General features: G+C 49.8%; 1 protein-coding gene and 1 long non-coding RNA gene across 3 annotated transcripts; one reads left to right on the forward strand and one right to left on the reverse strand.

Annotated features, from left to right (window-relative positions):
- Positions 1-432: 432 nt before the first annotated feature.
- On the forward strand, positions 433-24,746 carry PLAT (plasminogen activator, tissue type). The gene is made up of 14 exons (XM_006188383.3): positions 433-629; positions 11,165-11,262; positions 11,988-12,027; positions 13,403-13,540; positions 14,594-14,704; positions 15,068-15,242; positions 15,897-15,988; positions 17,177-17,351; positions 18,657-18,742; positions 20,032-20,227; positions 20,321-20,457; positions 20,777-20,917; positions 21,880-22,046; positions 23,889-24,746. Exons 2-14 carry the CDS (start codon positions 11,188-11,190, stop codon positions 24,045-24,047), a joined length of 1,692 nt encoding a protein of 563 aa, XP_006188445.3. The 5' UTR covers positions 433-629; positions 11,165-11,187; the 3' UTR covers positions 24,048-24,746.
- On the reverse strand, positions 3,498-8,471 carry LOC106730087. 2 transcript variants are annotated; one of them, XR_004315310.1, is made up of 3 exons: positions 8,321-8,471; positions 7,643-8,208; positions 3,498-7,158 (listed from the first exon to the last, which is right to left on the reverse strand). It is a non-coding gene; the product is annotated as an uncharacterized LOC106730087 (long non-coding RNA). The 2 variants fall into 2 exon arrangements; XR_004315309.1 differs by having other exon boundaries at positions 3,498-8,208.
- Positions 24,747-25,585: the final 839 nt, after the last annotated feature.

The raw sequence follows: 25,585 nt of genomic DNA on the forward strand, positions 1-25,585 counted from the left end.
AGCAGGTGAGCTCCGCCCCCGCCCTCTTCCCAGGTACTCCAACCCTGAAGCTTCCTCTGCCCCGAGGGCAGCTGGCCCACCCGTCCAGCCCTTCCAACCTCTTGTGTCCGGAGGAGCAGAGTTACTTACTGCTGGAGACTCCAGAAGAACACCCCCCACCCCTAGTCTCCTCTGTGTGTATTTGTTTAGAATTGTAAATGCCTCTTTTCCGGTAGGGGCTTAGAGCCCGCTAAGCCTCGGGGTCCCTTTGGGTGGTTAAGACCAGGATTCTAAAGAAAGATGATTCTTCGGGTCCTGTCCAACTCCCGAATTCCTGTGACATCAGGACTGTGAATAATCAGCCTGGCCCAAAGCCAGGATGGGCTGTGCTGCTTCCATGGGGAACTTCCTCCCCTCTATAAAAACAAGGTCCGCCCTGGCTTGGCTCTCTAGTGGCGGTCCACTGGGCATCCTCCGGCTGCAGAGAAGCCCGCCCACCCAGGGCCTCCGACCCCACCCCCTGCCTTGAGATTTAAAGGAGGCCAGATCGGTGCGGGGGGACTGGAGCCAAGGTCCTGCAGAGCCCAGGGCTGGAGAGAAAGCCTTTCGGAGGAAGGAGGGAAAGAAAGAAGACAACAGCAGCGGTGGAGGTGGGTTGAATTCTGTGCTTTTCTGTCCACCGTCTCCTCTTCTTTGTCTTAAAAGTCTTTCTGAGCCAATGAAGGGACATCTAAACTCGGGACCGACTTGGCAATTCAGGCAAAAAGTGAGGGTTAGCTAGAATGTGCAAGCGGGGGAGCTTTCTTTCGGAATGTGCATCTAATTGGGATGGCTGAAGTGTTTGAAGTGTTTGGAGGGCCAGCGGGCCAGGGGAAGAGAGAGGGGAGGTCGGGTGTATTTCCTGTAGAAGGGATCTCCGCTTGCAGAGGGGAAAGTGAACAGAATGACACAGAACTGCCCTGAATAGGCAATGGAGCACCTCATGACCAACAGGCAACCCATGCAAAGGGCTGCCTGGGGGCGTCTGGCGTGGGTGTTCGGCTGGGCAGCCCCCTTGGTGAGCCCACGGGGAAACTGAGGCTGGGGCTGGGCAGAGGGACTTGTCCTCAGAGTCATCAGGTGGGAAGTGCTGGGAGAGAGGAGAGGGGACAGTCAGAGACATGTGTCTGGGGTCCCCCCACACTCCCCACCTCCGCAGCTGGTTTTGTCCTCTGGCTTTTTTTTTTTTTTTAAGGGGGAGGTAATTAGGTTTCATCTATTCATTTATTTATTTTTAATGGAGCTACTGGGGCTTGAACCCAGGATGCTCTACCACTGAGCTATACCCCCCCCCCCCCCCCCGGCCTCTGGCTTTTTGCCCAGGTGCAAAGGGATGGCTTCTTTGAGAACTTTTCAATTACAGGGGAAAATAACAGCAAACTTTTCTCTTCCCAAAGGCTCTCTAGGTTTTCACTGCTATTATCTTTATTTTCTTAGCCTCACAGGGAGGGAGGGAGGTGCAGGGAGGGAAGGAGTGCTCAGGTTAACTGATGACAAACTCATGCTCAAAAGAATGTGGGAATGATGATTTCTGTGGATGGTCATGGGGGTCTCCTGCAGCCATCTGATGAAACAGAAAAAAACTCTGTGTGTGTGTGTGAGATCCCATGAAGAAATTCTCAGATACAACTGGTAAGTGGAGTTGCCTCAAAAGGATTCCCTAGTAATTCTGGCCCGTGGGCTGGAGACACCAGACACTGACTGGCCCAGATCAATAGATGCCGGTCAGAGCAGACAGGCCCCAGCCAAGATGCCATGAATATTGGAGCAGAAATAGCTCCAGCCTACCCATCAATTTATTCTCCCTAAAATGTTCTCTGGCTCCCGTCAAGAGCCAATGAAAGCTACTCTCTGCCCAAAAGGCCTGGTCTCTGTGCAGACTCTCCAAGACCTGCTCGGTGTATTTTGTGAGCCCCGGTATCAGATTCTCCCAGTGACGATGCTGCTCTCTGTCGCTTCCTCACCGGCCTGAGATGGTCCCTGCTTCGGAGGGACCAGCAGTGATCCGGTTATTATACTGTGATCAGCATGTTGGCGAGCAGAGCTGGGGACCAGTACGTTTCAAACGACTGTTACCAGCATCCAGCCACGACTCTGGTGCTGTGACATGAAACCACCAGCACCACGTAAGGCTTTTTGTAAATGGGTGGCTGGGACCCAGGCATCCAAGGGGGTCCTGTCACTAATCTGCCTCCAGGAGTACTCCCTGTTCCAGGGTTTTACAGTGGCATAAGTGGCCCTTTGGCTAGATCGTTATTTGGAAGGAGCTGTGCTGGCTGGAGATCTTCCAAATATTCCAGAGGGTCAGCAGGTGATTTTTTTTGATCAGAGGCCGAGGTGGCAATGTGGTTTGTAGCATTAAAAGTGCACTTAGTTCTAGTCAAAACTCAAAATCCATGTGCTTCTCTGAATATCCAGTGTCTGGAAGGGAGGCAACATTTGGGTTTTGAGTTGAAATGTTCAGTTTCAATGACTATTTGGCATCGGCAGTCTCAGAATAAAACTTTTCTTTTCTGTGAGTGATTTTCAGATCTGTTCTGATAAGATGGCCAAGATGGACAATGAGTGACCAGAATATTCTGTTCACTCCCTCTCTGGGTCATTTGCTTTGCAGAGGGAAACTTCTGTCTATAATTTCAGGTGGTTAACCTCATCCTAAAGTCAACCAGCTCACAAAACCATGTGGTGGGTCTCAAATTAAACCAGATTGAAGGGGGAGGGTATAGCTCAAGAGGGTATAGCTAAGCAGGCACAAGGTCCTGGGTTCAATCCCCAGTACCTCCATTAAAAAAAATTAAATAAATTACATCCCCTTGCAAAAAACAAACAAATTAAAAAAACGTAAACTAAACCAGATTTACAAAGTGAGGATGATTTGGATTCATAGAAAGTTCGAGGGAGAAAGAATCTTAAAGATCGTCCGCGTTGGTCCAACCCCGAGTTCAGCCACATCATCTCCTGATCTTGGCTTAAGTGTCTACTTACCTATAATGACAGTAGATTGTCCTAGTGATATTTTGTACATTTTATATTCCACTATCCTGCCTGGGAAAAGGATTTCTGTAGAAGGGCATAGAGGGCCAGATAAACCTCTCGATCGCCTGAAAGTTAAGACCTAATAGGAAGGGGAAATGAACTAGGTGCTGGGCACACGGCAGGCATTTCATAGACAGTTTTGGAGGGCACGGCTCAGGCATGTTCTGGTGCCGATCACAATTCCCCAGGAAATGCGAACAGCTCTTCTTCTTGTAGAACTGATCCAACTGGGTGTCTTTAGCAGCTGCCCACACCATCTACGCCCATGACCATGACCCAGAGCGTGACTCTTGGCCAGCGGGGCCAGCGGAGCTGCACGGGATGACTGCGTGATGCTCCTGACAGATACACAGTGGGTTGGAGCGGTTCGTTTGTGAATCGACCTACAAAGCCTGATTCCACCTGGAGGTCAGGCTGAACCCAGATCCTGGGAGCCCTTTGAATGAAGAGCCTTTTCTGTTTATTACATAGTCACAAATATTCCTTCGACTTACAACCAGACATTAGGGAATACAAAGTGAACTCCTCCCCGTAAGGTCCCTACATCCTTAGAACTCCTGGTCTTTCAAAGCCACACTTCCTCTTAGGGATGCTTTTGGAGGGAGAGCCTGGGGTGCGTGACTCATACACCTCTGCACAAAGAGAAGTGTTCACACTGAAGATTGAGGGGTTCCAGCTGCTTGATGCTGTGAGCCTGGACCCCAAACAGGGGGCCCATCTTGGGGCTGTGCTTTGTCAGTATCTCCCCTCCACTGCCTGGCTCACTCCTACTTTTGTTCCATAAACAGTCTATACAGCATCCATTGCAGAAAGCTGAACTTGACCAGCTTCCCTCACCAGCAAGAATGAGCTATATCCCGTCTCTCGCATTTCAGTAGGGGACCCCTTCCTCTGCGTTCCCACCTCCCAGCACCGCCGCCACCCCCTACACAGATCTCACTGGGCTGTGACGGTGACTTGTCTGTTTGCTTCCTAAACGAGGAGGTTTTGAGGACAGAGCATATGTCTTTCCACCAGGGAGCCCATGCATGGTGCATGGTTGCTGCTTGTGTTTGATGGTGATACGTAGTCATCACCTGTGAATTTAAAAGGAGGAAACCAGAATAATTAGGGGTATGAGGTGGAGATGAATAGGATGAGGGGTCTGATAGAGGCAGGAAGGAGGCGCCCAAGAAAGTTCCCAAGTCCCTTAATTAGAGACCTTTGCTGGGGCATTTCCTTGAAGGTAGCAGAAGGAGGCTCAGTGGGCAGCCATTAGTAACCTACAGATCATCTAAAACAGAAAGCCCACCATTCACTTGCTCTCTGCTGGCTTCACCTGTGATCACTGTTCACAGAAAACAGGAACTTGTTTTTGTTTTTTTTTTTTTTTTTTTGCCCCATTGCAGCAAGAAACAGTGTCTGCCACCTGGGTTGCAGAAAGAAAGGGAAGATTTGTGGGGTTTTTTGTTTTGATTTTTATCTAAGAAGCTTCAGTTTTCTTATTTTTCTTGCCTAATGTCGCCGGTTTTCAAACACCCATGTGGTCTGTGTCAGACAGCCCTTACTCAGCATCTCAGGCCTTATCTTCCAGCCACCTTGGCCACTAACTCTGGTCTCCTCTGAGAGTCCAGAGTTGCCCCAGACTGTTTGCTGTAAATAGCCTGGGAAAGGCAAATTTGAAAAAAAAAAAACTGAACAAGAAAAATCAGATAAAAGATGCCACCTGGTAATCCGGGAAATCGTGGCCCCTGGTAATACTGATTTGTGCACAGAGATGAAGGATGTGAAACTTGATACCCACTGTAAAGAATCCAGTTACAGGTTATCACAAGATGTCCAGATGATCTTGGATACCAGAGTTGATATTAACACTTGAACTTAAGGATGACCCCATGGAAATTGGCTTCCCTCCTAGTCCTAGTCCTCATTCCAGGGAGAAGCTGTAAACTTTGACACTCCCCGGTCTGAAGGGCACTCCTGACAGTATAAGTTACATGCTTCTGCCCTGGTTGCCATGACAACTCAGCAGGGTGGAAAGGATTAGCCCAATAGAAAAAATGGGGAACCACACCCAGCCTGTAAGTAGGGGATGGAGTTTGAAGCTGGGGCCCCCTCCTTGAATTCCCACCAGCCACTCCCCTCCAACAGCAAAGGCTGAGCACATGAAAAAACGTGATGGTCCAGCATCAGTAAGGGTTGTGGACAGAGTGACTGACCGACTGTCGGTTTTTTGACAGAACTGGGTATTCTGGGCTTGAGTCCCGATGGCACCCCTTACAAGACACGTCACCCCGGAGCAAGTTCCTTACACTTTCTTGAAGTTCAATTCTCTGATCCGTAAAAATGAGCTAATCGCATTGACTTAAATGATTCAATGGGTGCCTGGCAAGTGGTAAGCCCTCCCGTACCGGATGAGTAGGTGGCATTAATCCACACACGTTTCTCAAAAACAGGCTATCACGTCAGCTTTCACGTGAGCCTCCTGACGTGTGGACAAATTTCGCAGGTAGGGAGGCATTCAAAGCTTCAGAACATTTTTCCCCGATCCAAGTGTGTTGAAATCTGCAAGGGGACTGAAGAATGACCCAATGATGGTGTATTTAATTACATGTAGTGACATTTGCTTTAGGGAGTAGAAGGAACTACCTGATGGCTGAGCAGGACTCTTTATCAGATGAACACGAGGTTGCAGATTTGTTAAGACTCAGGTTCCAGGGATAACACCTTGCTGCACTGACCGATGGTGTTAGCTTTGCCAGCTGACAAGGATCTAAGTTCATCAGGAAAAGGTGTCTTTTGTTTTTACCGTAGGAGGAGGCAGGATGGACTTCTAGTTTGCTAGACCCACCACCACTGCACTCCTTGAGTTCCCACAGATAATCAGGACTCCCTGGCAGAGGGCTGAGAGTTGAGGCAATGACAGTGCTCAGTACAGGTTGTTCTGAGTGGCCAGGTTAACGTCGTGTAAAATTCAGACACAGGTCAGGTGCCTATATTTTGAAGATGCTTTGGCGAGAATTCCACCCTGAGTGACTGAGTGAGAATGCGGGGAGGGGATGGCATGCAGGGTACAGGAGAGGAAGCCACTCTATTCACCTCATTGGACTCCATCCCATCAGATAAAAGCATGTTCTTGTCTTGTTCCCTAGTTAGAAAACGTCCCTTCCGTTCAGGAAAAGAGAAAATAAGTGTGCGCACAAAGAAAACTATCTTTTTGAGAACACTAAGACTTGCTTCCACGATGCCAATTTCTTAAAATTTTTTTTAATTAAACTTCCTTTAATGAAATAAAAAACAAAGGGTGCATTGTATAATATTTTGTGGTCACAGCATAAAGCAATACAATTAGTTCATATAACTTTGGATATGGTGAAGATGGTTTTTATCCTGAGTGCATGACCTCTATAAAAAGTGGGACCTGTAGGGGTGGGACCAGAGCCACCAGGATAATTAATGTCTCTGAGCTGGGCTCCGACGCTGGTCCAGACAACAGGTGCGCTTTCTGGGGGGAGCTTACACCCCCTTCCCAAGGCCCGCTTCTCCCCACCGCCCCCATCTCACCTCCCCTCTCATCCTGACTTAGTGACACGCCTTTGCTGTCCCAAGGAATTCTGACCGTTTCTTTTCTAATTTGTTGGCATCCTTCCTGGCGTGGTGGTGGGGGATGGAGGAAGAGTGTTGTTTGGTTTAAAGTCATGAGTCATCTTGGGGTATTTGTGCTGCTGGAGACTGACTTTCTCTTACTCAGATCTCCAGAGAGCAGCTTTGCAAAGCAATAACAACCCAAGAATCGCCTTCACCACAGATTAAGTTAGCAACCCTTGCCCACGGTGTAAAATTTGATACTAGTAGCAACTTACCTTTCTCTTTCCCTTGCAATCTCCATCCTCCTCCAGTCTGCTTACATTGCTGCCTTGTTCTTGCTGCCAAGCGTGGAAACTAAGAGAGTCCTCGAGTCCTTTCATATCTGGGGCCACTGCACAGTTTGTCCCTAGAATCACAGACATCAGACCGACTGCGTGCGTCCAGGGCCATTATTGCAGCTCAGGTTACTGTTTGCGTACCGGTCCCCGTTTCTAAGTGTTTCACAGTTCCCACAGCATGGAACCCTCGTTACAGCATCTGTTCTCGGAACAACAGAAACCACAGAGGGTTAGCCCTGAAGGAAACCTTGAGTCCAGCCCACTCGGTTTTTGCATCCCTGGGAGCCGATTTTATGTCTCAAAATGTAGGTACTTTTTGGAAAGACAGCACACTTACTGGTATTCGGTCACATTAACCTTAGGTGAGCTAGTGTTATCGGTTCCTTCCCTGGGAGCAGATGTTTCTGGGGGCAGGTGGAGAAGGTTGGAGGACAGTGGCAGGACGGGTCAGGCAAAGGGCAGTAAAAGTCCCTGGGGCCACCTTCCACTGCGTTTCCCCAGGCCCTCCCTCCGGCTGTCCCTTCCCACGGCCTCGCCCCATCCAGATTCTGGCCGTTAAACTGGTGCTCATCCATCAACACCCCCATGGCACCACTGCAGACGCAAACCCTGTGCTTCTGGCCAGCGTGGCTGGTTTCCCACAATGGCTCTGGGAGACGGACCCCCCCCCCTTCCTTGGTTACCAGACCATTGTTCCCTTCTCCCCCGGAGCAGTCATCATTCACGGTTGTTTAGAGGCCAGAGAACAGAGTCACTTTGTCTCCACAGCCAAGCAGGACCCCGCATGGCATCCGGGCAGGCAGATCAGTGCCGCCCTGGAAACAGACGCGCGGGCTGGTCCCGCACGAGGATGCCCACCCAGGCAGCCTGGAAATCCAGGCCATGCTTTCTCGGCCACGTGTCCTGATGTTTCTAATTTGTAGATTTTTTTTTTTTTTTTTTTGTCAACTTGCCAAACTCTGTGTCTACTCAACTCCATCCACAGAGAGGGTACCTTTTGCAAGTCTGCAAAAATTGACGTTGTGGGCCAGGGTGGGCCTGCCAGGGGTGGGGCCTTGGGATATTGGGGACCACGGGCCATATAACCATCCCGCTGCCCCCTTCATACAGGGATGCGTCCAGTGATTCAGGAATTCCAGCCCCATGAAAGTCAGCGATCCTGGTGGTTTTCTTTTTCCTTTTCTTTCTTTGCGTCCATTCTTTCCTTCCTCTTGCTTCCTTGCATTTTCAGTTCTTTGATTCTGGGAAACTATTAAGTAGAGATAAAAGGAAGAAAACACAGAAAAAAAAATTACAAGTCTTTGTATGTATAAAATGAGCCTCCTTCAAAGGACTTCTTAAGCTTATTCCTCAAATCTCACCTCCCACCAACCTCACATGGGCACTCGGGCCCCTCCCTTTGGTGGGAGCCCACGAGCCAGGGTTGCAGTTCACCCTGGCAGGGGACCCCCTGCTCCGAGTCCAGTCCGAGTTCACAGTGTTCACTCGTTTCTTGTCCAGGCACTGCCCCCAGATCTGCACGCTCCCCTCTCACACAGGCAAGACCAGGACACACTTTTCCTCCCTCTCCCTGGCTCCCCGGCCTTGGGACGGCACTGCCTGTCTGCAGGTGGGCTGGCTCATTCCTTTGTCATCCTCTCACCCCACCAGGCCCGACCAGCTGCCGCATTGCCTCTGCGCAGCGAGGGTGGAGCCGTCACGTGGTTTGTGTGAGACTCATTGTTACTGGGTCAGCTCCCGGCCCAGCAGGGCCAAAGGGGGCGGAGGAAGATAAGGACCGATAGAAAGAGAGACAGGCTCCGACTGTCCCGAGCAGAAGGCAGACACACTCCTCTCCCCTTTGCGCTGAGTCTGTAGTTGCCAAAGGGCTGGACAAGATGCAGCTGCTGGGGGGGGGGGGGGACAGCTCAGTGGTAGAGCGCACGCTTAGCATCCCTCGTCCTGGGTTCAATCCCCAGTCCCTCCCTTAAAAATAAATACATAAACCTAATGACCTCTTCCCCCAACCAGAAGAAAAATTAAGTTGCAGCTGTTGGTGCCTTCACGCCCACGAGCACCCCCCCCCCATTTGTCCAGGGAATGCAAATATCTTAATCCTTTGTGTCTCGCTTTGCAATTTCCCAACATCTAGGAGGGTATTCCACTGAAGAAGATCTTGAGTTCTTGAAATTACATAGTAACTGGACAAGCATCCAGTCCCCCCCCCCCCCCGACTCCACCACCCCCGCAACCCGTGGGAGGGAGAGTGAGCCCAGTGGAGGGACTGGCAGGCAGGCTGGAGGAGGAGGCTGCGTCGAGTTTCCGGTGCTCAGTGCTCGGGGCTGGTTCAGGGTCTCATTCAGCATTTCCCCCTCGAGTCCTCAGAGGGTAGAGCTCTCCCTGTCCCCAAGGCTTGGCTGACATAATAAAGGATGGGTGCCCCTCTAAACAGGTGAAAAATGATTAACAGCAGGAAGAAGGAAGGAAGGTGTTGACGAAGGTGTATTTTAAAAGGTTCTAAGTAATGGGATGAAATTCAGAGGGGTAAATGGGGGGTATTGGGGAAAATTTGGAGAAAGGGGACATTTGAGGACAGCTGGAGGGGTTCCCTGTGATCAGAAGAGTCCCTGGGCGCTCCTGTTTGGATGGCCTCAACCCCCTACTTCTCTGGAACAGCCTGAAACCTGTGAATAGTAGCAAGCTTCCTGCTTTGAGTGAGTAAAGGGCCCCGAGGTGGCAACCCCCAGCCTGCCCCAGAAGGGGCCTTGGGCCGGCCAGATTGGAACAAAGGCTCAGATCCTGGCTTCTTTCTGTTTCTTTGCGATGGGGCAGGGGCGGTGGGAGAGGGGCATGCTGGCTGGCTTCTGAGCCCGGGGCATCTCAGGGACCAGACTCTCTTGTCCCCTCCACAGGTCACTCCCAACCAGCCCACCCTCCCTTTATTTTCTGTCCTTGCTCTGAAGGGAGCTTGTGGCCATTTGAGGGGCCAGTCCACCCAACAGGAAAGGAGCCAGGCCAGGATGCAAGTCCTGGAAGTTTCTGAACCGACGGGACCCTTGGCATCCTTGGGATGAGGGGGAGGGACCTTGTGTTGTTGTGACTGAAGGGAAGTGAGTCAAGGGAAGAAAAGCCCTGATTTAATTCTTGCGGACGAGGGAGCGAGGGGGCTGCCAAACCACAAAATAACACCCGACCAACTAACCCACTTTGAGCTGCTGGGGGCCAGATCGCTGGGCAAAGGTACACAGAACCAAGAATGTGGGTCCAGGAAGATCTGAGTCTAGTGATCCAAACCAGATGCCTCCCTTCCTTTCTGCAAATCTGCACTTCACAGGGGCCGGTCTCTAAAAAAGAGCTGGCTTGCCGATTGAGCAGCGGGGAGACCTTCCTTTGTTGGAAGACAAGGCATGGGAGTTGTAAGTGGAGGATGCAGGCAATCTGAGGTAGGCTGGCTCTGTGATGTGCCGAATTCCTATGGTTTCCTCTGAAAAAGTCAGAGACGGGACATTACTGCAGTTCCATCCAGTTAGTCAGCCCCAGGGTAGGAGTTCACATCCAGGGAAATCAAGCCAGTGCCCTGAGGCCCAGGGCTGCCAAGAAGTGCCAGAAATGGTCTCAGCCTTCAGCCCACAGAAATGTCTGGGCAAAACCGTCTTCCAGCAACCCACATCCATCAATGGATGGATGGATGAACAAGACGCAGTCCATCCATACAACGCAGTGTTACCCAACCTTAAAGGAAGGAAATTCGGACACACGCTACAACATAGATGAAGCTTGAGAGCATCATACCAAGCAAAATAAGGCAGACTCAAAGGGACAGATATTGTATAAGTCCATCTATATGGGTACCTGGATAGTCGAACTCATAGTAAGTCGGATGGTGGTTGCCAGGGGAACGGGGAGTTACTGTTTAGTGGGTGCAGAACTTCAGTTTGGGAAGATGAAAGTGTGGAGCTGGATGGTGGTGATGTTTGCACAACAGTGTGAACTTAATGCCACTGAACTGGGCACTTAAAAATGGTTAAGCTGGTAAATTTTATGTTACGTATATTTTACCACAATAAAAAATATATACAATTTTAAAACCGCCATCTTCCAGACACTTTTCGTGGCCTCTCCTGCTGTGGGAGCTGACGCTGGAGGGACCAGCAGGTTCCTGAACCTTGACATTCTCTATGACATCTCACATCACACGATTAAGCTTTTTCCCTCTCCTCTTCCAGAATTTCACAGACACGCTGAGGACATGATGAACGCCACGAGGAGGGGGCTCTTGTGTGTGCTGCTGCTCTGGGGAGCCGTCTTTGCCTCGCCGAGCCAGGTAGGGGTGTGCGGTGATGCACTTGGACATGCTCCCCTCGGTGGAGGATGCTGGGAGCTAGGCGTGAACCCTAGGCACTCGTGGGGACTAGAGGAAACACTGCTGCTCAATGCCTTCTTTGGAGCTGTTTTTAAAGGACATGTTTGAATGAATCCATAGAGGATTTATAAAAGACAGTACGTGCATGTGCTGTGAGTCATGGAAGCAGGCAAGCTTATATATTTATCAGCTTTTATATTTATAAAAAGACTTAAAAAAGTCACGAGTGGTGGGGTGGAGAGTATAGCTCAGTGGTAGAGCACATGCTTAGCATGCATGAGGTCCTGGGTTCAATCCCCAGTACCTCCATTAAAAAACAAAAACATTAAAGTAAGTTAAATTGAAAACTTAAAATTCACTTCCATCACACCACACGTGAAGTGCTCAGTGGCCCCAGTGACCAGTGGCTACCATCTTGGACGGCACAGATATTAAACATGTCCGTCATGCAGAACGTTCTTCTGGACCCACTAGTCTAGAAGGGGAGGAAGAATTAGACAGGAAGGTGGTGGACACTCCGCCTGGGCTGGTTACCTGAGTTGGGTGGGTGGGGGGGGGCGGGGCTCTGGGCGGATGGCATCTGATTGGTGGGTTGATGGTGGTCATCTGGTTTGATCACCTTTGCACCTTTATTCTTAAGACGCCCTGCATGCGCTGACCTTCCTCCACCCCTGGTGTCTTTGCAGGAATCCCACAGGCGGCCCAGGAGAGGAAGCAGATCCAGAGGTGAGCTGTCACTGAGCTGGAGAGGGGTCCAAGGGGGCGATCTCGGGGTTCAGGGTGCTTCAGGCTCTGTCAGGGATTTTCTTCTCCCAGCTTACTCAGCCTCCCTGAAGGTGACACTCTGCAGAGATGCCGTGTCCCCACTCACATAGGCTCAGAGAAGACAGGGAACAGGTTCGCTCTCAAGGGATCAGGCTACCGGGAGTCGCGTGCTGCTGGGAGCCTGCGAGTTCCGCAGCCCAAAGTGCTGTTACTCAGAGGAGAACAGAGCCCAGAGGGACTGCGTGACTTTCCCAGGGTCACACAGCTGCCAGCCTGCGCTGTCCTGGTGCTCCCGGGCCCTTCCCTGGGCTGTGATCCCTGCACTCCCGGACGCGACTCAGCATCCTTGTTAGCGAACATTTCCGTGTCTCCATTTCTGTGGTTCGTAACACAGGGACGACTGGCCTGGGTTACCTCACGGAGGTGCTGCGGGAAGACTTTCTCTGTAAGGCCGCATCTAGATTTGATGCTAGAAACCCCAGGAACATTCCCACTATACGATCGCAAGAATGAAAATGCTAATGGCCTGGTTGTCTAGACTCTGATTTAAAGAACCAGTAAGCCCAGCTGCAGGTCCCAAATCACCTCTCTTCCCTTATGACCTACTTCCTTTGGGTCTGGAAGACTCGGCAACACCCCTTTTAAAGTGGAAGTTTCCTCAGAGTGAGTCACGGCTTCCCTCTTTCTGCCCTCGCTGTTGGACAGCACAGTGTTTCCTGCAGGCGGACCCTGGCCCCCACCCCCAGACCCTCTAAAGAAACAACACTATTGTTTGCAGGGAGCATCTGTCAGTACAGTTCATTAAATTTCAAGATCTTTAAAGGTGGCATTCTGGTTTGCAAACCGAGAGAAAGAGGGCAAGAGTGTTAATGGGCATACTTCAACGCCTGTTGTAGCAAAAATACTAATGGAAGAAGCACATTTTCTGCACAGTCTAAAATGTCCTTTTGTTTTGTTTTGTTTTGTTTCGTTTTGTTTCGGGCCAGCAAAGCATCATCTCAGTGTGGGTAAGACTCACGTGGCTCAGAAACTCCGATAGGCAACCGCATACATGTGTATATGCTTGATGAATTAAAGTTAAAAATTAGAGTGTTACTTAAATGTGTTTTGATAGATAAATTCTTTCAAAACAAGGGCCTATCAGAGGAAAAACAATAGAAGGAGGCTTCAGTGACAAAATATTTGTTGTCTTCTGGCTGAAAGCAAAGATGGAAGAAAGGATGGATTATTCTGAAAGTGAGCAGGACCCGTGTGTGTGTGTGGGGGGGGTGACAGGGGCTGGCGTCAATTTAGGGTGAGTCCGGCCCTAAAGAGGCCCGTCTGTTTTTCGTTACAGTGACCTGCAGAGATGAGAAAACACAGATGGTATACCAGCAACACGAGTCGTGGCTGCGGCCCCTGCTCAGGGGCAACCGGGTGGAGCACTGCTGGTGTAACGGGGGCCAGCCCCAGTGCCACTCGGTGCCTGTCAGAAGTACGTGTCCACGAGCGATAGATGCTGGGGGGGGGGTGGAGAACAGGGCACCCTCCTACACGGTGGGTGGGAATGTAGTTTGGTGCAGTGATTATGGAGAACAGTATGGAGGATCCTTAAAAAATGAAAAATATACTTACCCTATGGTCCAGCCATCCCACTCCTGGGCATATAACCAGAGGGAACTCTAATTAGAAAAGACACATGCACCCCAATGTTCAGAGCAGCACTATTTACAATAGCCAAGACATTGAAACTACCTAAATGTCCATCAACAGATGAATTGGGTAGAGAAATTGTGGTATATATCTATATACACATACACACACATACACACAATGGAATACTACTCAGCTATAAAAAAGAATGAAATAATGTCATTTGCAGCAACATGGATGGACCTGGAGATCATCATACTAAGTGAAGTAAGCCAGAAAGAGAAAGAAAAATACTGTATGATTTCACTCATACGTGGAATCTTAAAAAAAATGACACAAATGAACTTATTTACGAAACAGAAACAGACTCACAGACATAGAAAACAAACTTATGGTTACTGGTGTGGTGGGAAGGGATAAATTGGAAATTCGAGATTTGCAGATACACACTACTATATATAAACTAGATAAACAACAAGAATCTACTCTATAGCACAGGGAACTAACTATATTCCATACCATGTAGTAAGCTACAGTGAAAAAGAATATGAAAATGGAAAAAAAAAAAGTATGTGTCCATCTCAGCCAGAGGGTCCAAGCCTTGTCCGTCATGGTCCCCAGCACGTCCAGCCTTCACCTGGGGACTCAGGCATGCTTGGCCCCAGGCCAGGGGGATGGTGCTGAGCAGAAAGCAGGAAAGGCGGCGTGCCTTACCTGGCCCACCTGTAAAATGGGAGGATAGTAGTGTGGACTTTGCGGTGAGGAGTCCATGAGTTAGTTTTTGTAAAGTCCTTAGCATCGGACCTGCAGGTAGAGACCAGCCTTTGATTTTGACTCATCAAATGTCGGCGCTGCTTGGACAGTAAGCAGGGGTTTCCTGGCTTATACTTGACAGGCTGCAGCGAACCAAGGTGCTTCAATGGGGGAACGTGTCGTCAGGCCCTCTATTCCTCAGAGTTCGTCTGCCAGTGCCCTGAAGGGTTTGTTGGGAAGCGCTGTGAAATCGGTGAGTGGCAGGTGGGTGGGTGTGAGACAGGGACCCGCCAGTGTGAAATCCTACCCCCCAGACCCACCCAGAAAGGAAAGGAAGCCAGGGGCAAGGATCGTGGGGTCTTGGTGGTGCAGGAAGGATCACCCAAGGGTGGTTAGGAAACCAAAGCACTGGGCCCAACGGGCAGAGCCTTGGGCGGGAACCTGGAGTCTGGCTCTGCCCTTGTCAGTGGGGTGACCCCCCAGCACCCCCAGGAGCTGCAGCCGCCAGCCCACCTCCCCAGTCTGGGGTGATGACAGAGCAGAGGGGAGCCCCCTTTGGAAACTCAGCGAAAGGGGAATTCACATGTGAGATGTCGTGTGTCCTGCTTTCAATCAGATGCCAGTGCCACGTGCTACAAGGACAAGGGTGTCACCTACAGGGGCACGTGGAGCACAGTGGAAAGTGGGGCCGAGTGTGCCAACTGGAACAGCAGCGGGCTGGCCTCGAAGCCCTACAGCGGACGGAGGCCGGACGCCATCAAGCTGGGCCTGGGAAATCACAACTACTGCAGGTGAGAGGGCCGCCCTCCCCAGCAAGGAGGTTTTTCCTCTGGGAAGAAGCTGCCACCCTTGGGGAAGGCCCTGTGTCAGATCCCTCAGGTCCTCCAGGGAACAAATAGGACATTAGATAGGTAGATAGATAGATAGATAGATAGATAGATAGATAGATAGATAGATAGATAGATAGATTTTAAGGACTTGATGCATGCTTAGGTAGCTGGCAGGTCTGGAAAATGTAGCCAGGCCCCCAAGACTGGAAACTTAGCCTGGAGTCGATACTGCAGTCCTGAGACAGAATTTCTTCCCCACTTTGGCTCTTCATGCCTTCACCTGATTAGATGAGGCCCACCCACATTCTCAAGGATCTTCTCCTTGACTTCAAGTCAGCTGATTGTAGATGTGAACCACGTCTACAGAATCCCTTCACAGTACCACCTTGGTTGGGAATTTGATTGAATAACTGGGCACAAGAGCCCAGCCAAGTTAACACTGAAAACCCCCCATCACTGACCACCCCTTTGTCAACATGGCACCCATGTGCCTCTCCTTAAACCATGCTTAATCTCCAAATAAAGACAAGTACAGGGTCACAGCTCCACCCAAGATTATATGAGAGACAGAATTCATGCTTCACCTCCCCTGGCCTTCTTTGGTTGAATTTTCAGAAACCCGGACCAAGACTCAAAGCCCTGGTGCTACGTCTTCAAGGCAGGGAAATACATCTCTGAGTTCTGCAGCACGCCCGCCTGCTCCAAGAGTAAGTGCAGCCTCCCCCCTGGCCCTGGAGCCTCACAGGGAGAAGGATCTAGAAGGACAGGGCTGATGGTCCTTCTGCAAACGAGGAGACAGGGAGTGGGCTGGTAGTTAACCACTTTGGTGTCAGAGAAAGTCAAGAGGCTTTGGTCCCCACCCAGGCTTGGCCTCTGCTAGCTGTTTGACCCCGTGCTGATCTCAGGGCACCTCTGACCCTCCATTTCCTCATCTACAGAGAGGGGCTGTACTGGTGGTTTCCAGCTCTTTTGAGAATGATTGGAAGTTCTCCATTTTTGATTAACAGAACTATTTCTCAAAATTTTTCTCTCAAGACTTTTAATGTGAGAAAAAAAACCCAGATTTAAAAAATACTAAGTGACAAAAAGTTACTGAGAATTCAGTGGTGCTTTCACAAATAATTGTTATCACAACAGTATTAAAAATATGTTTTAAAGTTCTAAATATACACGTACAAAAAATGTGCCTTCAGTCTACAGGTGATGCTGACAGACCTGTGAATTTGATGACTCTTTAGAGTAACTCAAAGCATCCTCCCCACCCTCCCAGATCTGGTATAAACTGGGATTCCCTGGTCCAGATGATTTTAAAGGTCCATTCTAATTATGCTATTTGTGTGGAGTAGTATACTTTGTCAGTTTCAGAGGGGGAGAAAAGAGGGTAAAATAGGGCAAACGGGTGAAAATATGCAGCATTTGAAGGTTTCTACTCTCTCTTCCTCTCCAAGCCCAACAAATCCTTCAGCGCCCTGGCAGACAAATCTGAGAAAACTGGGCCTCCTCTCATGTCACCCTCTTGAAGCACCGAGGTTCGCAGAAACAGGGAAACCCCTAGTTAATTTCCAAGCAGCACCAGAAATAACCCCGCTAGCGGAACGTGGCATCGTTCCCCTCCTAACCTGAACACTTGAGAGTCTCTCTCAACACAGCTGCCTAGGAAGCCACAGCCCGTGATGGAAGGGAAACACTAGATGGAAGCCACCAGCCACCCCACGTGAAAGGGCTTGAAGGAGAGAAAAGGGGAGGAGGGCTGTCACCCCCCTCCCCCCTTCACTGCCAGGCTGGCTGTCTTGGACGTGCCAGGCCGGCAGCTCCGTTTCCCCGCTGCAAGCCTGCACTGGCCTGCTTTGGCATTTAAGCGGCTTTGTTTCAGTTTGAGATTTCTTGTGTTCCAGAGGACGATGGGGACTGCTACTTTGGAAAAGGGTTGGCGTACCGCGGTACCCGCAGCCTCACCACGTCCGGGGCCTCCTGCCTGCCGTGGAATTCCATGATCCTGATAGGGAAGGTTTACACGGCGTGGAAGACCAACGCGCAGGCTCTGGGCCTGGGCAAACACAATCACTGCCGGTATGCAGCACAGGGCGGGGCGGGGCGGGACGGGGCGGAGGGCCCGTGGGGGTGGGAGAGGGTCTCGCATCGAAAGTTACAGCAAAGTCCCAGTGCGTGGGAGGGAACCATGGATATTACCTAGTCCAAACTATTCATTTGCTACAATAGCACTAACTGAAAAGCAAAGCTTTCCATGCACCCCAATGTTCATAGCAGCACTATTTACAATAGCCAAGACATGGAAACAACCTAAATGTCCATCGACAGATGACTAGATAAAGAAGTTATGGTGTATATATACAACGGAATACTACTCAGCCATAAAACAGAATGAAATAATGCCACTTGAAGCAACATGCATGGACCTGGAGATTGTCATACTAAATGAAGTGAGCCAGAAAAAGAAAGAGAAATACCATATGGTGTCACTTATATGTGGAATCTTAAAAAAAGACACAAACAAACTTATTTACAAAACAGAAACAGACTCACAGACATAGAAAACAAACTTATCGTTACCAAGGGGGAAAGAGGGTGGGGAGGGATAAATCGGGAGTTTGAGATTTGCAGATACTAACTATTATATATAAAATAAATAAAGTCCTACTACATAGCACACGAAACTATATTTAATATCTTGCAATGGCCTATAATGTGGGGGAGGGTATAGCTCAGTAGTAGAGTGTGTACATAGCATGCATAAGGTCCTGGGTTCAATCCCCAGTCCTTCCATTAAAGATAAATAAATAAAAATCTAATTACCCCCCGAAAAAATTTAAAAATAAAAATTTTAAATGTGAAATTATAAAAATGCTCAAAAAAGAATAATATAAAAAATTTTAAAACAGCCCATAATGAAAAAGAATATGAAAAGGAATGTATATGTAATGTATAACTAAATCACTACATTGTACACCAGAAGTTAACACATTGTAAAACAATTACACTTAAATAAAAATATAAATTAATTTTTTTAAATAATAAAAAAATAAAGCAAACAAAGGTCCTCCAGTTTTTCGACCCAAATCCCAAGTTAAAGGAGGTGTCCTGTAACCATTTCCTCCATCCTCATCTGTTTCCTCCTCATGTGGCACCTTTATTCCAACAAACCCTGAGTTTCCTCCCACCACAGCTCACAGTTCCTCCCTGACACTCTTGGGAGATGAGAATGTAATGTTAATGGTAGGAAAAAAAAAAAAAGGTGACAGTTGTTTCCGGAGTCAGGGGCCAGTCCAGAGCTCAGGGTCCTCCCTCCCAGCTGAGCCTCCTACCCCTCTTCCCTGGATTGTGATGTGATTGGAAACCTTCACTCCTGATGACCAGGAATCCAGACGGGGACACCAAGCCCTGGTGCCATGTGCTGAAGGACCACCAGCTGACGTGGGAGTACTGCGACCTGCCCCAGTGCGGTAAGGGCCGGCCTGGCCACCCCTCGCAACCCAGCCTCACTCCTGACTGTTTCTTTGGCCCACTCCTGCGTCTTCAGGGCCGTGGGGTTCAGACTGCGCAGCTGCCAGATTTTTAGGAGAGTCGGGCCTTCCTTGGTGGGAAGGAGGGGTTCCACGATGGAAGCAACAGTAGGATGGCCACACTCTTGGGCACGTGACAGGAAGGGGCGAAAGGAAGGAATGGAACACACCAGTTTCTCCTAGAAGGCATCAGTCAGGCTCCCGGCTTTTCTCTCCAGATGCCTTTGTTAATGATGATGGTGGTGGTGGTGACTACACGGGGGAGGAGAGCACACACACGTGGCTCCCTAGATAGCAAAGTGCTTCCACATTCTCACAACAATGTGGTAGGAGGTCATCTTCCTGTCTCTGAGTCACGTCACCTGCCCCAGGTCGCCGGGCTCCACGGGGTGGAGCTGGACTCTGATCCCACATCCCTGGGCTTCAAAACTTGTCCTGCTGTGAGCTCTTCCGCCTTCTCCCAGAAGCCAGTTAACACAGTGGGACGGGGTTACGATAGGGGGTGAACCTCATGTTGGCACACTTTGCTAGAAAATGAAACTTTAGAAATTGGGAAGGGATTGCTATTACTTGGTTCCTGTGAACACACAGATCAGCCAGAATGTTCCTCAGGGGGCACAGTGTTTAACTGGGGCAGGTAAGACACCAACTACCAGGTAACTTACAACCAAGATCAGGGAAGGTGAGGCCTCAGTGAACAGGATCAGAAGGCTGGCTGGGAGCTGCAGAGCTAGGAGTGTTCCAAAAGCTCATTGAGGAGGCAGGATTTCACTTGGGCCCAAAGGATGGGTAAGGTTGAGTAGATGGGAAAGCAATGGGGTAATCATTCCCCGGGAGGAAGCTGTGATGCCTCGTTATTTCTTAAGCCAAGAAATGGCTGCAGGAACAGACTAGTAATGAAGCAGAAAGATCCCCGGATTTGGGGTCAGGCAGATCTGGGTTCTAATCTGGGTGCCACTGTGATCTTGGCAAAAAATGTCACAGCCTCTGTGAAGTCGAGCGATGTGCGGGTTAAAGATAGTGTCTATACAGTGCGTGGCAGGTGTAAAACCGCCAACCGCAGGCTGTGGTTTTATTGCTCAGGAGGCGGCACCAGCACTCTGTACCACCTGCAAAAGTGCAGTGGCCCGTAGACATCCTGGGTTTCGAGACAAGAAGCCAGGATGGGTTTCAGGACCCCAGCCCAGGCGCACAGGTCTGATCCTGTGTTCTGCCCCTTTCTTGCCCAGACACCTGTGGCCTGAGACAGTACAGGCAGCCCCAGTTCCGCATCAAAGGAGGCCTCTTTGCCGACATCACCTCCCACCCGTGGCAGGCCGCCATCTTCGCCAAGCACAGGAGGTCTCCAGGAGAGAGGTTTCTGTGTGGGGGCATCCTGATCAGCTCGTGCTGGGTGCTGTCCGCCGCCCACTGCTTCCAGGAGAGGTAGGGAATGAGAACCAGCAGGCGGTCCTCCTCTCTAAGGTCTTGGAAGCAGGCTCGGTGGGGAAGAGCATCCTAAGGCCTTTTCTCCGTCAGGTTCCCTCCCCACCATCTCAAGGTGGTCTTGGGCAGAACGTACCGGCTGGTCCCTGGAGAGGAGGAGCAGGTGTTTGAAGTAGAAAAATACATCGTCCACAAGGAATTTGATGACGACATTTACGACAATGACATTGGTAAGATGTCAGACTCTCCGGGCTGCAGCTGTAACGCCAGATGGCACAACATGACCCGCACGTGCGCAGCCCCACATCCCCTTTTCAAGTCCCGCCCCTCCATCTGAGCCCCGCCCCTTCCGAGCCCTGCCCCTCCTTCCAAGCCTGTCCCTCCTTCAAAGCCCGTCCCTCCTTCCGAGCCCCGCCCCTCAACCAAGCCCTGCCCCGCTACCAAGCCCCGCCCCACTTTCTGAGTCCCGCCCTCTCTTCACAAGCTCCACCCTCTTCGTCCAAATCCGCGAGATTTAAAGCTCGCTCTTTTCCTCCCACTCCCTTCCAGCGCTGCTGCAGCTGAAATCGGACTCGCTGTCCTGCGCCCAGGAGAGCGACTCCGTCCGCACCGTCTGCCTCCCGGACGCCGACCTGCAGCTGCCCGACTGGACCGAGTGCGAGCTGTCGGGCTACGGCAAGCACGAGGCCTGTGAGTGGGAGGAACTCACGGCCGCATCCTGTCTGTCTGCGGGGCGGCCTGGGGCGCGCGGGGGCTGAGCAGAAAGAGGAAAAAGTAGTCCCAAGGGTGTCCAGCCCCGGGTCAGGCACTGGCACCGTGACCTTGGGGCCAAGTCCCTGCCTCGTGAGTCCCCACCGTCCGCTCCCCCTCCCTCACAGGGGGGCCATGCAGGTCCAGAGAAGTCTGAGTAGCGCAAGTGCTTTAAGAGCTGAAGAGTTCAAGGAGGTTCTGATTAGAAGTGGGGTGCGGTTAATTAAGGGTGAGATTCTTGTACTCTGCAGTTGGGTAGCCCTGACTGCACATCCTAGCTAGCAGTGTGATCCCCACCTGGATTTTAATTTTGCTCCAAGCCTCAGTTTCCTCATTGGTAAGAAGGGAGAGGACTAGCTACCTCCTTAAATTGTGAGGCTTAACTGGGGGCATCTGACCTCCCCCAGCAGACATTTGGCAATGTCCGGAGGCATTTATTTTGATGGAGGTACTAGAGATTGAACCCAGGACCTCCTGTGTGCTAAGCACACGCTCTACCGTTGAGCTATACTCCCCAACACCATCACCCCAGGCTTTTTTTTTTTTTTTTTTTTTTTTTTACTGTTACAACTCAGGATGGAGGTTTACATGGGCATTTAGTGAGCAGAAGTCAGGGCTGCTGCCAAACACCTGCAGTGCACAGGACAGCCCCCCACAAAAATATTATCTGGCCCCCACATGTCAACAGTGCTGCTGTTGAGAAACCCTAGGTTAGACAATACAAAACTGCTGTTTCTGTGGGTCAAAAGAATAAAATATTGGCACTTTCATAGAATTCAACTTAGTATGTGTAAACGACTGATAGATGGTAGCTCTTATTGGAAAGTTCAGCTTTTTCCTTCCAAGAGGTTTATAAATAACTTAATCTAAAGCCACAGGACGTATTCCCTCCTCTCTTTCAGCTTCTCCTTTCTATTCTGAGCGGCTGAAGGAGGCTCATGTCAGGCTGTACCCATCCAGGCGCTGCACATCACAGTATTTGTTTAACAGAACCGTCACCAACAACATGCTATGTGCTGGAGACACTCGAAGTGGCGGGAACCAAGACAACCTGCATGACGCCTGCCAGGTAAACACCAGCGCCTCTCCTACCCCAAGCCACCCCCACTCCAAGGGCAAAAGTGTTCCTTGGCCAGCAGGTTCTTAACCAAGGGAAAAAAAGTAGTAACCACAAAGGAGTGATTCATCTCAGTGAGGTGCTGGCGATTCCAGATGCGGGCCTCAGAGAATAAAGCAACTGGAGAAAGATCAAAGTCACCCAAACGTAAGAAATTGAAACTGCAGGAAATTCCCCCAGTGTCTGCATTGGAACCTCTACCGGGTACAGGATTTCCTGTAAGCCCAGGCGATTAATTGACTATCAAAGTGGTGGATTAAAAAATTCTTGACTTCTTCAAGGGCTGGAGAATTGGAGTCTGCTGCGTAGAAGGGGAGGGAGGAAAAGCAACTTACTGGGATGTAGGATGGAGATGATAGGTGAGAAGGAGCTTTAGGAACTCATGTTTGGCCCTAATAAGAGGGTTTTGTTTGTTTGTTTGTTTTACCCTGGGAAAGCACACTATTTCAGGCTCTCTGTGTTGGCATCCCCATCAGAGCTAGTATGTAATTGTATTTCATGATAACAAGACACCGTGAGGTACCACCTCACACTGGTCAGAATGGCCACCATTAAAGTCCACAAATAGTAAATGCTGGAGAGGGTGTGGAGAAAAGGGGGCCCTCGTACACTGTTGGTGGGAATGTAAACTGGTGCAGCCACTGTGGAGGACAATATGGAGGTTCCGTAAAAAGCTAAAAATAGAGTTACCATATGATCCAGCCATCCCACTCCTGGGTGTATATCCAGAGAAGACTAATTTGAAAAGACACATGCACCCCGATGTTCACAGCAGCACTATTTACAACAGCCAAGACATGGAAGCAACCTGAATGTCCATTGACAGATGACTGGATAAAGAAGATGTTGGGGGGATGTGTGTGTGTATACATACAATAGAATATTACTCGGCCATAAAAAGGAATAAAATAATGCCATTTGCAGCAACATGGATGGACCTAGAGATTATCATACTAAATGAAGGAAGTCAGACAGAAAGACAAATACCATATGATATCACTCATATGTGGAATTTTAAAAATAACGCAAATGAACTTATTTACAAAATAGAAACACAGACACAGAAATCAAATTCATCGTTACGGGGCAGGGAGAGGGGAGGGATAAATTAGGCGTTTGAGATTACCCGATACAAAGTACTATATACAAAATAGATAAAAACAAAGTCCTACTGATCTCACTCATTGATTATACCAGCCTGTCCTCCCCTTGGTCCCTTGACAGCCTTTGGTCTCTTTTTTGAATAATTTCTTCAGACACCTCAACCATACCACCTAGAATGACAGTCATAAAAGGTGGAAGACAAAGTGAAGCCATGATCTATCAGCTAGCATCAAGTTAAAAACAAAACTGAATCATTTTGATTCAATAATAACAGCTAACAGTTACCAGTAGTTTCAGTAAAAGTCATGCATTGTTCTTGGAGCTTTGCAAGCTTTCTCCCAGTGGAGTCCCAGAACAGCCTGATGAGGGAGGTAGGGTGATCTCAGTTTTGCAGGTCTTAGTGGCTGAAGCACAGGGAGCCTGGGGCTGCAAGCTAGTAAGTGGTGGAGTTACAACCGGGGTGGAGACCTGAGATGTCTGAGCGATTATCTCAGCTCCACTTTACAGCAGATACACAACCTAATTCTCTAGAGAACTAAGATCGGGGAGATAAAATGTCCCTCCCTGAGCTAAGCACTTTGAGAAATAGGATATTAACACTACATTCACCCTCACTTCCCTCCCCCGCGCCCCGCCCCACACCCAGGGTCTGCATTTTTGCAAACAGCTAACCGGTCCTCCCCTCCGCAGGGCGACTCCGGCGGCCCCCTGGTGTGTATGAAGGACAACCACATGACCTTGGTCGGCATCATCAGCTGGGGCCTCGGCTGTGGGCAGAAGGACGTTCCAGGCGTGTACACCAAGGTTACTAATTACCTGGACTGGATCCGAGACAACACGCGTCCATGACCAGGAGCCCCCGGGTTCCCTGAAGCACGAGACCCTGCTTCCCCCAGCAACGAAGTCGCACCAAGGCTGCTGCTTCGTCACACGGATTTCTCCAGCAGCCAGCACACCGCCCGCGTGGGGGAGGGGGAGGGTGGATTTTCACAGGTTCTTCCCACTTGGAAGTTTTCAGGGCTCAGGTCTCAAATGTACTTGGTCAGATGGGAAGACGGTGCCAACCCCTCCGGGGTACCACCATCCAGGGCCAAGCCCACCTCCTCCTCCGTCAACGTGAGCTGCTTTGGGAAGGGGACCGCACAGATGGAACCACGTCTCCGCAAAGATAACTAGATCTTTTCAGGGAAAAAAGGGCTGCATTAGGAATAGAAGGTCTATTTATGGTCACCAGGGAGCCCAGCAGGGACCTCCTAATAAGGGCTGGGCTGGCTGGCCAGATCATGCTTCTTAAATCTAGTCTCTAAATCAAATGTCGGGCTTTCCCTCACTCCAGCTCCAGCTCTTGGAAGGAAATCCGGTTGTGTACAGTGTAGTTCTTTTGTTTCTTTTCATAAGCCTCTTAATAGAACAGGAGATGTGTATCATTTTAATAACTGATAAAGTAGGCCCTACATCAATCCATCTTTGTTTTTCCTGTTGCCACAACCTGTGTGATACTGTACTGGGATAATAAATTTGGATATATTTTTCACATATTTTCCCAAATCCGAGTGGAATCGTTGTTATGTCCATGGCATCCACACTCTTATTCCCAAGACTCGTGTCCACGTTCTCTGAATCACTGGGAATATTTCCTTTCAGTCATTCAGAATCCCCGCAGCATACAAGGCACTGTGCTTGGTGCTGTGGACAGTGAAAAGGGAGAAGGAAGGGACTCTTGGTTTGATAGGAAAATTAGGTATTTAGAGAAATAACGAGGCAGAATGGAGATGGACACAAAATGGCAGAGAGAGGGTTTTCAGGATATTCAGCTGCAGGAAGCATTCAAGGATCTTAAGGGAAAAGTAGAATTTGGTCGGCTTTTCAAACATGGGGCAAGAGCTGGGCTGATGGAGAGGTGTGGGACAGGCAGTCTGGAGGCAAGGAAAGTCACTGCATGAAAATATGAGTCCCCAGAGCAGAAAAGGCAGGGGAGCGTGGGGAAAAACTGGGTGGGCCAGTTTGTCAGAAGTTGAGTTCATGCAGAAGAGCTCGGGTGGAATTGAATTAGGGCGCTTTGAATGCCATCTGAGTTTTGGACTTAATTCTGTTGGCAACAGGGAGCTGAGAAGACACTGAGCATGACCTTGCTAACACAGCCACACCCCAGTTGGTGGTTCAGACTGGAAGCAAGTATTTGGGCCATTTTTTCCCCCTTCCATTCTGTTTTGCTTTTCTGCTCATCAGAAAGAATTAACTCCCAGACCAGTCCACACAAGTATGTTTCTTAAGGAATGCTGCTGTCTGCTGCTCTTCAACTACTTTCTTAGTCACTCTTGAAATCCATCCCACACAACTGGCTGCTGCCTGACAGTGTTTGTTATCACTGACACCCCAGAATCATG

This window comes from Camelus ferus, chromosome 26, assembly GCF_009834535.1.
Source record: "Camelus ferus isolate YT-003-E chromosome 26, BCGSAC_Cfer_1.0, whole genome shotgun sequence".
Lineage (NCBI taxonomy): Eukaryota > Metazoa > Chordata > Mammalia > Artiodactyla > Camelidae > Camelus > Camelus ferus.